At 47.3% G+C, this 15,813-nt stretch overlaps 1 protein-coding gene across 1 annotated transcript in view; it reads left to right on the plus strand.

Moving 5' to 3' along the window:
* LOC147691746 (solute carrier family 22 member 6-A-like) overlaps window positions 1-15,813 on the plus strand; it is a 165,835-nt gene that overhangs the window by 14,994 nt on the left and 135,028 nt on the right. The window contains exons 3-4 of the mRNA XM_086938030.1: window positions 4,606-4,709; window positions 15,484-15,638. Of these exons, the coding sequence (XP_086794156.1) occupies window positions 4,606-4,709; window positions 15,484-15,638 (259 nt within the window). The remainder of the gene's footprint in view (window positions 1-4,605; window positions 4,710-15,483; window positions 15,639-15,813) is intronic.

Genomic DNA, 15,813 nt, shown 5'->3' on the forward strand with positions numbered 1-15,813 from the left:
CTCTGTACGGGGTGAATGTTTGACATTGTTCTGCATTCTGTCCATCAACTGCTGTTTTTGCATTTGTCCCCCGAGTGGTATGGGTATGCTCAGACGTCAGTCCCATGCTCTCCACACCACTGGAGTCAAGCTATCGTGGCTGAAGACGGCTGATAGCCAGAAACCGGTCCTAGGATGTTTGATTCCGTTCCAGTGAAGACATGGCTTGGCAGTTCGGGCTGGACTGTTCCCATGAGGCACAGGGTCAAATCTGATTTGCATATGGCCATGTCTGAACTGGGGTGGTGTGGAGTGCAAAAAAACTATGGATTTAGGCCCAGATCTCTGTACTGGGGTAAATGTATGACATTGTTCTGCATTCTGCCCATCAACTGGAGTTTTTGCATTCGTCGCCCCGAGTGGGACGGGTATGCTCAGACGTGAGTCCTGCGCTCTCCACGCCACTGGAGTCAAGCTATCCTGTCTGAAGACGGCTGATAGCCAGACACCGGTCCTAGGATGCTTGATTCCGGTACAGGGCAGACAAGGCTTGGCAGTTTGGGCTGGACTGTTCTCATGAGGCACAGGGTCAAGGCTGATTTGCATATGGCTATGTCTGAAATGGGGTGGTGTGGAGTGCAAAGAAACAATGGATTTAGGCCCAAATCTCTGTACTGGGGTGAATGTATGACATTGTTCTGCATTCTGTCCATCAACTGTTGTTTTTGAATTTGTCACCCGAGTTGGACGGGTATGCTCAGACGTGAGTCCCGTGCTCTCCACGCCACTGGAGTCAAGCTATCCTGGCTGAACACGGCTGATAGCCAGAAACCGGTCCTAGTATGCTTGATTCGGGTCCAGGGAAGACATGGCTTGGCAGTTCGGGCTGGACTGTTCCCATGAGGCACAGGGTCTAGGCTGATTTGCATATGGCCATGTCTGAACTAGGGTGGTGTGGAGTGCAAAAAAATGATGGATATAGTCCCAGATCTCTGTACTGGGGTGAATGTATGACATTGTTCTGCATTCTCTCCATCAACTGCTGTTTTTGCATTTGTCACCCCGAGTGGGACGGGCATGCTCAGACGTGAGTCCCCTGCTCTCCACGCCACTCGAGTCAAGCTATCCTGGCTGAAGATGGCTGATAGCCAGAAACTGGTCCTAGGATGCGTGATTTCGGTCCATGGAAGACATGGCTTGGCAGTTCGGGCTGGACCTTTCCTATGAGACACAGGGTCAAGGCTGATTTGCATATGGCCATGTCTGAACTGGGGTGGTGTAGAGTGCAAACAAACGATGGATTTAGGCCCAGATCTCTGTACTGGGGTGAATGTATGACATTGTTCTGCATTCTGTCCATCAACTGTTGTTTTTGCATTTGTCACCCGAGTGGAACGGGTATGCTCAGACGTGAGTCCCGTGCTCTCCACGCCACTGGAGTCAAGCTATCCTGCCTGAAGACGGCTGATAGCCAGAAACCGGTCCTAGGATGCTTGATTCCGGTCCAGGGAAGACATGGCTTGGCAGTTCGGCTGTACTGTTCCCATGAGGCACAGGGTCAATTCTGATTTGCATATGGCCATGTCTGAACTATGGTGGTGTGGAGTGCAAAAAAACTATGGATTTAGGCCCAGACCTCTATACTGGGGTAATTGTATGACATTGTTCTGCATTCTGTCCATCAACCGTTGTTTTTGCATTTGACAATGAGCTGTGGCATGTTCAGTAACTGTCGGGATGCAGTTTGTTACCGCAATAATGACTGTATGTGATTTATGTTCTAAAATTTGAAACAAAACTTATGCAGTGCCTAGGCATATGTTTGGACCATTATTGGCCCCATACAGGCTCCTCATTTTGCATTAAAATGACTTCTGTGCAGGAGCTAAATATATATGTATATATATATATATATATATATAAATATATATATATTTTTTTTAACACTCCTCCGCCTTTTGAACGAAAGCAATGGGCGCACTCCTTTTAAGTTCCACAAGTTGATTTATTGCAATCCTTCAGCCATGATAACAGACTCGATCTACGCATTTCAGTGCTACAAGCACCTTGCTCACGATCGAGTCTGTTATCATGGCTGAAGGATTGCAATAAATCAACTTGTGGAACTTAAAGGGAGTGCGCCCATTGCTTTCGTTCAAAAGGCGGAGGAGTTTTAAATAAGTAACGGCGAGGTTCTGCCGTAGGGATTGCACCCACATTGAGCGCTTAATGGTCGGGAAACCGGGAACCGGCGTTTGGAGATATATATATATATATATATATATATATATATATATATATATATATATATATATATATATATATATTCCACAGATCCATCATTCGATAGAGAAAGTCCGCACTCACAAAGGATTTGCTTCCCAAGTTTCAAAATTTATTTGGTCAGATTATAAGCATATAAGCACAAAACCAACACGTTTCGCAACCCACCGTTGCTTGTTCACGGTAAGGGTACAGGGTCACAGACTCTGTGGATTCTTTGAAAGCGGGGCTCTGCTTTGTAGTCTCAGCACCGGTGGAAGAGCGCCATTGGACTACGAAAATTTAAGCCAAGGCTGTGGAATATATATATATATATATATATTCACTGAAAAAACACAATGATTAAAGAATGTTATAGTTAGGTGAAAATGTCAGTTAACACATACGGTTTTTAAATGAACAAAACCACAAATATTTGCCAAGTTATAGTTATCTCAGGTAACTATAACTCCTGTCCTAAATTAAGTATAACTCGAGCCCCCGCTATGCATAGTGTTGTCATCAATGATTCCATTTCAGATGTTGTCATCATGTTATCACTGTTGTCACAGAACAAGGCATGCATAATGTAATATGGGGTGCAACAGCCGTGCAAGGCAAGGGAGCGAGTTATAGTTACTTTAGGGTACAGGTGCTGACATGGGATTATGGAGAAAAGAGCGCTCGTTCCTGCGGGAGCATCACTCCCACGGGATCTAGATGGCACAAGTAAAAAAAGCACTCTCCCCAAACTAGAATGCATTATTTTTTTAAGTTGAGCTCAAGGGACTCTCACGAGAATTCCTCAAAATCAGATATACAAACATATTTGTACCTTAGTTTCTCCTAAACTGGTGAATGGATTTACACCAAATCTCAAAAAGCAAACTTTCTGGGCCAAGATCTAACTACCTGCCAAAATTCTCGTAGTTTCGTTCAGTAGTATTGCGCTATTGCATTCCAAAAAGGTCTATGGAAAATGCATGGAGATTTTGCATTTTGGGACCCGCCTTATTCTTGTCCCCCACTTGATATATCCCCCTGAATCTTTCCAGAAAGAAGCTAACCGAAAAAAGGCATTATTTTGGAAAGTTTAGTGAAGATTCGTCAAAGGGCACTAAAGTTATTAGCCAACCAAAAAAGGCATACTCACACCTAACTATAACTGCACAGTACCGACATCCACTGGGTAATGAGTGTGCGTGTGCTTGTTGTAAACAGCACTGCTTAAAGTACCGCCAAACTATAGACCCCTTTTGTGGTGTTGGGGCACAGGGTGAGGCTGCTGCGGATAATGGGTGGCAGGGTCTGAAAAAACGACTTGCTCCGCCTGTGAATCCTCATTACACAAACAGCTGGGTGCTGCCTAGGGCCGCCGAGACAACAGCATTAACAACTTCCATTCCTACCCCTCATCCCTCCCTCCCCCCACACATTTCTTCCTGCACTGGGGCTCTCAGCTAGTGTACCGTGTGTCAAACCCTTGTGGGCCAAATTCTGAGCCCAGATGTTATTTTACCACAGGTGTATATCGCTTTATTTATAATTAACAATTAATTGTGAAAATGTATTCAGTTCAGAATCACTGTATGTAAACGTATCCTAAGTAGATAGCCTGAAAATCTGGCGTATATGTATGTTCTATGTTCAACAACTGGGAATATAATGTTGCTGACTGTGGGGTGTTTTCTAAGTATAGGTTTTCAAAACTCAGGCACGTGGAAGGGTGTACTTTGGCCACATTCTAACACTATATTGATCACTATCCTTCTCAATCCAAATAACTGACTAACTTTCATATTTCATTATACTAATTCACCACTGAGCCTTTATGGGTACCGAAGTATCCTGCTACTCGCTGAAAAAGCGCTTTGACGTCTCACTCAGGGTAGTAAGCGTTATATAAATGCAGTTACGTTAATATAAGGTTAAATTTCTGCCCCGAGAGATTGTAAATACAGTAACCCAGTTAGGCATCAAAGACCCTGGACTATTTTGAAAGATAAACTGCCTACATTTACTGGCCACGTCATTAAAGTGCTCTACGTGCTCTTGGTGTCTAATAGTGACATCCATGCTGTAGGCAGGTATAGTGTCCTACATATTAACATTGCCTACGTCCCTGGATGTACTGACGTTCTTTCTTTTGTACACCAAGATGGCAGACGTGATTATTGCATGCACAGTGCCAGGAAAAATTTGTTAGTTAGTCATAAAGTGAGGAAGCCCCTGGTCTCGCTCTAGTGGTGGGCCCGCTTCCAAGAACCTGCCATGCTCCTGTTTTCATGAAACATACTGTGGAGGAAGGAAGACCTTGTCTGAACCCTTCTCTGCCTGCTCTCGTTCTCTCTCTTTCTCTTACAGTGGGACCTGGTGTGTAACCTGCAGGCCCTGCGGCAGATGGCCCAGTCCCTGTTCATGGCTGGGGTGTTGGTGGGCGCCATTGTGTTCGGACGTCTGGCGGACAGGTACTGCTCATTTCCTTCTTGCTTACTTCCTTCTCCAAATTTCCCCACCTACATCTGCCTGTTCCAGGTATCTCTGTAAGAACTGAGCCAGCCCTGACTGCTAATATTCATGATGGCTACCTCATGCTATTCAGTTCATGGTTGTAGGCCTTTTGGAGATAGTGAGAAATTAAATGTATTTTCGGTGCCATTAATAGTAAAGACCACTATGAATGGGAGAGAGTCAATTATAAGTCTGGGTACAGCTTTTTGAGGTGCTGCACTGGCAGGACATATCCTAAACTCCTTGAAACATAGTCTGCCTCCGTCTTCCTAACTTCAGGGAGGACTCATGTATTTGTTTATTAGGTCTGGCTTTAGCCAAGACTTTTTAATTTTACAAAAAATACATGTATTATATACTAACAGAAAGGCCTTTCAGCCAGCTCTCATCATCCATTAGTCTGTTGTTGTATCATTCCCATTTTACTTACACCGACTAGAGCATGCAGCAAGGGGCAGTGAGTCTGCCTACTTCAGGCACTGGCTAACTTCACGTACAGTGAATGCATCTGCTCTTTCACAAATTGCATATCCACACAAAAGGTAGCTCCATTCAGTGCCAGTGTTTTTGTTTGTGCTTAATTAGCACTTAAGTGTTGCCTTTGTGTTTAGAGCCTGATGTGGTAGCAGGGCTCTTTCTACTAGCTCTTGACAGCACAGCATACATTCCAGCTTTTCCAGTTCCTGCCTAATGATGTTGTAAATTCCTTTTGGAGCTGCCTTTTTTATCTAACTGCTGCTGTTTCGCAGTATACCAGATGTTGCCCATTTTAATCTATTCCTTCAGAAGTAATACTCTTTTTAGAATGCATGCAATTACATTGATTTATAACTGAACTTATATTTTATTTGAGAACTACAGCTATTCTTAATAATACATTTAATTTGTATGTCTTGTATGTGTCGTTCTAGTTTTCTTTTAGTGCTCTTGCATGTTATGCTGATATAGATATTTAACTATCACATTACTACTCTGCTTTCAAATTGTTCTTTATCTGCTTTTATGCATTCATTGTACAGAAATACACCCCATGCAGTAGTTCAATACAATGACATCACAATTATCTGACAATAAGGTAGTGACCCTGCGTGACTTAACCTGTGCTTGTAAATATCGCCCCTGTTCACGCAACACTTTGCATGTTAGGGGTGTGACATGGGTGTTGCTGTGGGTGTTCCCACGTGACACCCATGTCCACTGATGCATTTCCAGATTTACGAGGAATCCTAAATCATCAGAATGCTATGCCGCCCTAGTCGTGGCGTAGCAAGGGGCAACAAGGAGAAATGTTTTCATATCTCCTCGTTTATTTCCTCTTTCAATTAGTGCTGCATTCTACAGCACACATTGGAAGAGGAAATCACCTCAATGTATTGTTTTTGTGCAGGAAGGGGCACTAAGCAGGCATCCTGCTGCAAGGGTGTTTGCACCGGCTCATGGCAGCAGTTTGTGCGCCAGTGCAGGGGGAAGCACAGTGATGCGACATATTGTTGTAAATATGTAGCATCCCTGTACTTCTATACTAACGCAACGCTGCCTTAGTTTCTTGTAGATCTGCCCCAAACTATTCTTCCAGTGGATATCCGTCTAGCTGAGGACGCAACAGACAATTTAATGTGCCAGTCAAAACCTGTTGTCTAGGTCTCAGTATGCTAGTGAGAGCTCAACCACCCACTGAGAGAACCATGCATGAGAGCGCATCCAGCCCCCCCCCCCCAGTCTGACCAATAAAAGGTCATCTGCCAACTGAGGTGTAAGCATCTTCCCCTGAAGCGTATCGTCCTCCACTACAGCATGAGCTTCGACGGAGCTCCCCGGGTCTGGACTGCATGATTTCTGAGACCTAGCCGGGCTAGATGTTTGACTCCATATTTCCTCCATCTCCTGTACCCTGACGTCAGCAGCCTGCCTCTGTGTTGGAGGCCCCTTCATGTGCTTCCCATCTCCCCAGCTTGGGTCTTGCTGCAGCCGGTGCACTGATGCCTTTTGTTTGCAGCCATTCTTTGTAATGTGGTGAGCGTGGACTCAGTAACATAGACCCTATTCATTAATGTTCTCTGATCAGCACGAAGTAAATTGATGTCCAGGGTCAAGGAGTCCATTTTTGTCCTAAACATTGATAGAACGCATGATGGCGTCGAATTTGGAGGTATGCGAATCTCAAGTGGCTTCCACATGGCCAATTAAAGTGCCCCCCAGGAGAGTCAACACCCTTTTGGCCACAGGCAAGGGAGCAGCCTGAGCCTTAACCAGTCTGCCTTTACCCATAGTAGCCACAATCAAACAGGGGGCTGGTGGGGTCCATCACTCTTCTCTGTCAACTCCAACAACCAAAGGCGCCACCCCGTCACAGGTGATGTATATATGTGTTGGCACCAGGGCTTTAAATGGGCCAGGTCTCACCAGTAGTTTTATAAAGGAGACCTCGAAACGGGTCGGTGTCGGGCTCTGTTTTGTGCCATGGCACAGGCGGTCCGCTTTTTTCTGGACTGCAGTGACAACAGGCACATCGATGTGCGCGTGCTCACACTGCAGCACTGGAATTCCCTCCTCTTTTTGAAACGCAGAGAACAGCAACATTGTCGTGGTGTCACCAGGGCTTTAAGCGGAAGCTTTTTCAATATTCTATACAAACCAATAGTCCTGACTTGTTGTAGGTATGATCTTACTTGTTGTATCATATATAGGGATGCAATGACAGAAGTAGCAAAATACAAGTCGGGCGGCATACTATGCTAAGCACAGGTTTTTAGCTTACGTGTTTTTAACCCACGCCCTTAATTATATTGGCCACGCCCCTTTGAGAGCCTCCCCAGTTCCTACATCCCACTTAAAGCCCTGATTGGCACCCAAGCCCTCTACTTGGCTCGTGTTACTTTCGATGCTCCAACCTCCGAGGTGCTACCACAGCACTCTGGTTCAGCCATCCTCAAGGGCCCGACCCTTCGCTGGTTTACGAATCGTGGGCAGCAGCAGGCATGAAGATGGACAGTCCCATCTGGGGCACAGGGACCTAGATACTTCAGTACAACAAGCACCGGGCTCCGTTCGCAATCTTGCCCCGCCTGGAGGGCCGGCGGCTGGTGACATTTGAAAGTGGGGGGAGGGCGTAACATTATTGTCGTACTGCATCGCTCGCACAGTACCGCATGTAGAAAAGGCCTCACTGCGCAGGCACAGTTGCAATTGGCACATATGACCATTGGTTTGTGTGAGATGTAGAGAGACCAAGGATTGGATGAGCAGGTGTTCTAAAATGTTTATGACACACTGACAGTGTGAGAAACTCGCACTGCCTCCCTTCAGTCTCAACTCCAGGTCTCAGTTTTGGGTCGTTTTAGACATCCTCCAGCAACCTGCTCTCATTCAGACACCTAGAGGCGACTCAGATCACAATTTCAAGAATAAAACGGTGCACGAAAAAAAAAAACGACACAAACACAACATCCTGGAAAAAGCCATTATCTATACACACACACAATCAGTATATTTGCCCTCGGGTATCCATATAATTTGCAATAATGAGAGATCTCATGACACACATTTTTGCCATTGCACCATCCAGTCAACTTGGATGAATACAGTACAAAAAATCAACATACATTTCAGAGACAATTACTTTTTTCATCTATTCATTCAATTATATAAAGTTGGCAGGTGTCTTCTTAACCCTGTTCTCTATTGAAGGCTTGATACAACTTAGGATATGCCAAATAAGCATTTCTCCGACAAAATAAAGTATGTACTATAGTCTCCGACGCATGTGAGCTTAAACATACCCTCTGAAACACAAATTCAGAGTATGCTTTTTATTACAGTTTTCAAGTAAACAGTTTTACATAAATATACAAGTGAAAGGCAGGTGAGTGCGGTTGGGGTAATAGTTGCCGCCTTAGGTGCCAAAATGGGAGAAAAAACAATGAAAGAAGGGACACCAAAGCACCATGCCGGAACATTACAATAAAGCTGATGCAGCAGCTCTCGATATTGCCCTGGCTCAGGGGTGTGAAATTGAGGCTATTAGCCTGGGACAAGCCACAGTGGCCCTCCGCCGCATCCAACACCTAGACTCACAGCAAGCAAGCAAATAACACTCGCTCAGCAGAGACCTACCCACCTGAATATAGGCAGGAGGGGAAGGGGGACAGCGGCGTTACAGCTTTGGTGAGAGCACCACAGAGTCCACCACCTCAGGCAATAACTGCCCCAAGCATCCAGTCTTGGGCAAGCCACCTGTATCGCATCACAGGATGGTAAAATCGGGACTCTACGCACTCACCTAGTCTCCTACTTCCAAAGGTCCTCACAGTCTTCCCATCTAGCCAATTCCTTCCCCCATTTACCCAGGTCAGGACGTTGGTGGATTTCCAGCTCATCGCCAATTGTCATCGGGCAAGTACAAGCGCCAATTCCGTAAACATGTCTGCAGTCTTCTGGGCGTCACTGCGAGCACGGAGACCCAGTAAACAAAGCTGCAGAGAAGTGTCTGTCGTTTGGCAAATAACTTCCAGTACAGTGGCCCAGTACAGAGCCAGCACCAGGTAAGTCAGGGTCCTGAATCTCAGCCTGGTGAACAGGACTTGTGAAGCGGTCGCTCCCCACGCTCCCTGGCCTGGGTATCGTTGTGCTTTGCCCGCATTGCTTAATTGAATTGGTGCCTGCTTTAGCTTACTGCTGCCAAGCATTATTTTGCCCATTACTCACTTTGTATTTGTGCAAATTTTCACTTTGCTCGCATTTTTATCTGTTTAAATTTTGGAGCGCTCGCACTGCTTTAATTAATTAAATAATCATTGCCTGATTGTGCCGGTGCTACTGCCCATAGCGACACTGTACATTGTGCCCCAATCTCGTCCTGTTTTCGGTTTTGCTTTCGCTGCCATCTTTGCTGTTGTGCCTCGTAGCCAGCCTCTCCCCCCGCTCCCGCCTCCCAGCTGCTCCTCCCTCCCACTGACTGATAAGGCTCGCTCCGTAGACAGAAGCGCTGAGACCGTCCTGACTCCTTGTGAAGTGGTCGCTCCCCACACTCCCTGGCCTGGGTATCGTTGTGCTTTGCCCGCATTGCTTAATTGAATTGGTGCCTGCTTTAGCTTACTGCTGCCAAGCATTATTTTGCCCATTACTCGCTTTGTATTTGTGCAAATTTTCACTTTGCTCGCATTTTTCTCTGTTTAAGTTTCGGAGCGCTCGCACTGCTTTAATTAATTAAATAATCATTGCCTGATTGTGCCGGTGCTACTGCCCATTGCGACACTGTACTTTGTGCCCCAATCTCGTCCTGTTTTCGGTTTTGCTTTCGCTGCCATCTTTGCTGTTCTGCCTCGTAGCCAGCCTCTCCCCCCGCTCCCGCCTCCCAGCTGCTCCTCCCTCACTCCGCCCCCCCACTATCCACTTATGCCAGAACAGCTGACGCGCAGCGTCCACGCACAGCGGAAGCGCCCCATGCGCGCCGAAGGTGCGCTAAAGTTAAGCCCGTCTACGCCCGTCCGCGCCTGGACCGTGCCCAGCGCCAAACCCCCTGGCCCCCGCAAAATCCACTCCACCCGCATAACGTACGACTCCACAACCCTCTCTGCCCTTAACCCCGGCCAACCACCAAACTGCTACCAAGCCGCCCCAGGACACACCCATGGACCCTTCACCTGCCACTCCTGCAAGTTCGACTGCATCAGGACCCACACCAAATCCACAAACTCCAAACAGAGCTCCGACACTAACCACCTGAAGTTATCCTGCTCAACACCCGCTCGGTCCACAGACACGCCATCGAACTCTGGAACCTACTCGACACCACATCGCCGGACGTCGCCTTTCTTACAGAAACCTGGATGAACGCCTCATCAACGCCCGACATCGCCACAGCCATCCCTGACGGCTACAAGATCATCCGAAAGGACCGCACCAACCAAACAGGAGGAGGCATCGCCATTGTACATAAAAACACCATCCGCATCACGACCAGCTCCGACGATCACCTCACAGCCGCCGAACACCTTCACTTCCAGATCCACATCGACCTCAAGACCACACTCAGAGGCACCCTAATCTACAGGCCACCAGGACCCCGCACACAATTCAGCGAAGACATCACTGACTTCATCAGCCCACACGCCCTCCCCTCCGAGGACTACATTCTACTGGGAGACCTCAACTTCCACCTGGAAAAGAACAACAACAGCAACACCACCACCCTTCTGGACAACCTCGCCAATCTCAGACTCAAACAACTTGTTGACACCCCCACCCACTATGCCGGGCACACGCTCGACCCAATCTTCACTTCCAGCAAGCACATCTCCTTCAATCACACCACAGCTCTCCATTGGACAGACCACAGCTGCGTTCACTTCATCTACAAAAAGACTACGACCCACAACAACCCACAACCAATTCCCCGCAGAAACTGGAACAAAATTACCACTGACCAACTCTTCACATCGCTTCACCAAAACCCTCCTATAAAATCATCGGACCCAAACCTTGCAGCCACCAACCTCACACAATGGATCACCCACAGCGCTGACGAATTAGCACCCTTGAAAAAACATCAAATCAAGCAAGGTAGCAAAAAATACCCCTGGTTCAACGATGACCTTAAGAAATCCAAGAAGTTATGTCGCACCCTCGAGAAAGCCTGGAGAAAAAATCCAACCACGGACAACCTGGCCAACTTCAAGAACGCCACCCGCAAACACCACCAACTGTTCCGATCCACCAAGAAATCAGCATTCAAGGATCGACTCGACAACAACGCTCACAACCTCAAGGAACTATTCAACATCGTCAAAGAATTTACCAACCCCACCGCTGGCACCAATGACATCACTCCCTCCCAAGACCTCTGCGACTCCCTAGCCTCATTCTTCCACAACAAAATTGCTGACATACATAACAGCTTTGAAAACCAGTCCGGAGACCAGTCCACCCCACCCACCTCCGAAATAAAACCCCCTCCAACAACCTTTATGCCTGGAACCCAATCACCACTGAAGGCACCATCCGCCTGATGAATTCCATCCACTCAGGATCGCCAACCGACCCATGTCCCCACCACATTTTCAACAAAGCAGACTCCAATATTGCACCCTATCTCCGAGACGTCATCAACTGCTCCCTCAATTCCGCTACCTTCCCGGAAAGCTGGAAACATGCCGAACTCAGCGCCCTTCTGATGAAACCCACTGCAGACCCCACTGAACTTAAGAACTACCGCCCCATCTCGCTCCTCCCATTCCCTGCCAAAGTCATTGAGAAAGCCGTCAACAGTCAGCTCGCCGCCTTCCTCGAATCCAACAAATCCCTCGACCCTTCACAGTCCGGCTTCCGAGCCAAACACAGTACCGAGACCGCCCTCATCGCAGCAACAGACGACATTCGAACACTACTGGACAACGGAGAAACAGCTGCCCTCATCCTACTTGACCTCTCCGCAGCCTTCAACACAGTCTGCCATAGCACCCTTATAAAACGCCTCAGCAATGTCAGAATACAAGGAAAAGCATTGGATTGGATCATCTCGTTCCTCGCCGGAAGAACCCAGAGAGTCCGCCTTCCCCCTTTTAGATCAGAGGCCACCGAAGTCATCTGCGGCGTACCATCATCACTCAGTCCCACCCTCTTTAACGTATACATGAGTCCCCTCGCATCCATCGCGCGCCAACACAACCTCAACATCATCTCCTACGCAGACGACACCCAGCTGATCCTCTCCCTCACCAAAGACCCAAACATCGCCAAAACCAACCTACACAAAGGAATGAATGAAGTAGCCAAGAGGATGAATAACAGCCGTTTAAAACTGAACTCGGACAAAACGGAAGTCCTCATCTTAGGTTCATCCCCCTCCGCCTGGGACGACTCATGGTGGCCACCAGCCCTGGGAAACCAACCCATACCTACGGACCACGCACGTAACCTGGGCTTCATCTTGGACCCCTCCTTTTCAATGACCAGACAAGTCAACGCCGTCTCATCATCATGCTTCAACATCCTACGTATGCTCAAAAAAATCTTCAGTTGAATCCCCACCGAAACAAGAAAGACGGTCAACCACGCACTGGTCACAAGCCGACTGGACTACGGAAACACCCTTTACGCCGGAACCACAGCCAAACTACAGAAAAAACTCCAACGCATCCAAAACGCCTCAGCCAGACTCATACTTGACATCCCCCGCCAAACTCACATTTCCGGTCACCTAAAAGTCCTTTTACAACCCCACCCACCAACTTCGATCGTCCAATCAAGCCCTCGCCGCAATTCCACGCATCCATAGATCCACCATGGGGGGAAGATCCTTCTCCTACTTAGCGGCCAAAACCTGGAATTCTCTCCCCACCCACATCCGCCTTACACAGAACCACCTCTCCTTCAGAAAACAACAAAAAACTTGGATATTCGATAAATAAAGTACCCCCCTCCCTCAAGCGCCTTGAGACCCTCTGGGTGAGTAGTGCGCTATACAAATGTTAAACTTGAACTTGAACTTGGTATATATCCATGAGACATGGTTCCATAGCGGGTTCAGATCAGATTTCAAGGCGCTGTACAGGCGCACCGAGTTTCAACCATCTCGGTGTGATCTCTGTTACACATAGTCCAGCTCCAGAAATGACCTTTAATAGTCTGGCTAAGAGTTGAATTAAAGGCCAGGGCTGCTTAAAAATCAAGGAAACCCAGAATATTACATACCTCACTGTTCACCGTCTCCCCACCCCATGTGCCAGAAAGACATACATTTTAGAACAAACAGGCCACAAATATATATCAAATAAAAACAAATAAACTTACCATCCGGAGACTCGTCCCGACTCCCGCCTTCCTCGTTTTCAACTTCTTCAACGTCCTGCAGCACGTCATCAGGAAGGCGGCGCGGCAGGCAGCCTCCCTCCCCTCCACTCCACCGCCGCGTTTTTCATTGGTGCGGCCGGCTGCCCCAGGCTACGTCATTTTTTTCAGCATACATAGAACAGGAAGAGTGAGTGGGTGAGTTACTCAAGGGCAGGGGGGAGGGGCTTGGGGGAGTGGCTTTGCCACTGTTGTTAATACTGTCTGGGCGGCCTCAGGCTGACCAAACAATCAGTGTTAACAACAGTGGGCAAGCCACTCCCCCAAGCCACTCCCCCCTGCCCTCGAGTAACGCACCCACTCACTCTAAACCAGGAAGTGTTCTGCTTTCTCGCCGTGCGAGAAGGCAGAAACAAATCACAAATGGTAGTTATATAACTACCATTTGTTTCTGCCTTCTCGGACGGCGAGAAAGCAGGGGGGCGGCGCCCAAACGCTCCCTACGTTGCTCTGCCAATAGCTCCAGCCCACAGGCCCTCGTCTTGGGTGCCTCCACACTCTCTGGGGCCACATGTTTACTGGCAGTGAGAGCAAAAGTCGGCAGCTGGGCACTCCGTCACAATCCAAGAAGCAGCCGCTGTTCCAGGGGCCCTGGAGTCATCACAGACCCTCACCTGTGCTCAGCCCCACCCAGCCTCCCTGGCCGCCTGCGCGATCTTGCCTGCTCTGTACTTGCCATGGATTGGTCGTTGCCAATCGTATGGTTTCTTCTCCCCTCAGCTGCCACCAGTGTTTTGTGCTCCCCCGGGCTCCTCCGGGCGCAGGATCAGATCATGGGGCCCGTAGGCCTCACCAGAGCTCTAGCGCGGCACGTCCGCACCTGGTGCCATCTTAGCCGCGCCCCCCAACTATTGCATTACTATTTGAATCTATCTATCTATCTATCTATCTATCTATCTATCTATCTATCTATCTATCTATCTATCTATCTATCTATCTATCTATCTATCTATCTATCTATCTATCTATCTATCTAATCATCTCTGTCTTTATGTCTGTGTAAACCTCTCTGTCTGTTTTGCAAGCCTCTCTGTCTGTCTGTGTGAGCCTCTCTATCTGTGTTGTGAACCGCTCTATTTATCTAACTGTTCAACATTCTCAATCCATTTCTAAAAAGAAATACAATAAATAGCATTACAAAAAAAGAATTAGGAAAGGCAAGCGGCTGACAGCCAACACCAGACTGATTAGCTTTTTTAGGTCAGTGTTAGTTTGGATGTTTTGATTTTACTAAAATTAGGTGTATAACATAGTTACTTATAAGGGTTTTTAGTCAGACTTCATCCATAAGTCTCTTGTGTCATTTACATTTTTCTTCCGCTCACAGTCCACTCTAGCCATTGTCTGACTTCACTGTGAGTTACAACATTCTTCCCCTTCACAAGGAGCACCCCCACACCAAAGTAGTTCCCTTTAGTGCAAGTAACTACTATGGTAATGTGTGCCTATTAGACCAAAAAATATTTTTTTCTTTACTCAATGTTTTTAAATTGATGAGGGCCCATCAGCTGCCCCAACAATAACATTTGGCCAAAAACACGAGTTATTAAAACAAGAAGTGGGACAACGCCAGATCTCTTGACTTTACCAATGCTTGTTTATCTACTCCTTTTGGTAACATGAAAGTATTGAAGTAGGTCCCAAATATTTCTACTGCATTATCTGATTAGCCCTCGTAGTTGACTTTGGGAAACAAATATTGCAATCCATTGACAGTGTTATCAAAATAAAGATTGGCAGCTACACACCCGTAGCTTTGACACATCATCTCCTGCTCCACTCCCAATTCTTTAAAAAAAATCACTTTTGTTTTTTAACTTTTGGTCCTGTAGCTGTGCTAATACTGTCTTCCCATTTTTCATGTGCATGTGGCAATGGACACAGGTTTGGACGTCGCACCATGATTATCTGGTCCTACCTGCTGATGAGTGTTGCGGGCACTTGTGTGGCTTTCCTACCCTCCTTCAGCTGCTACTGCTTTTTCCGTTTCTTGACCGGCATGGCTGTCTCCGGGGTCCAGCTCAGCGCTTTCTCTCTAAGTGAGTAGCAAAAATAGCAGAGCAATGTCAGCAATACAGGGTGGATGGAAGTAGGAACAAGCACTGACAATATCAAAGGGTCTGAAACTGCTTCTTCATTGACAAAGTGAGTTTGTTTATGTGGTTTTGTGGATAACCATGGTTGCATGAAATAATGTGTCAATTGGTGGGTGAA

This window comes from Lissotriton vulgaris, chromosome 9 (assembly GCF_964263255.1).
Source record: "Lissotriton vulgaris chromosome 9, aLisVul1.2, whole genome shotgun sequence".
NCBI lineage: Eukaryota > Metazoa > Chordata > Amphibia > Caudata > Salamandridae > Lissotriton > Lissotriton vulgaris.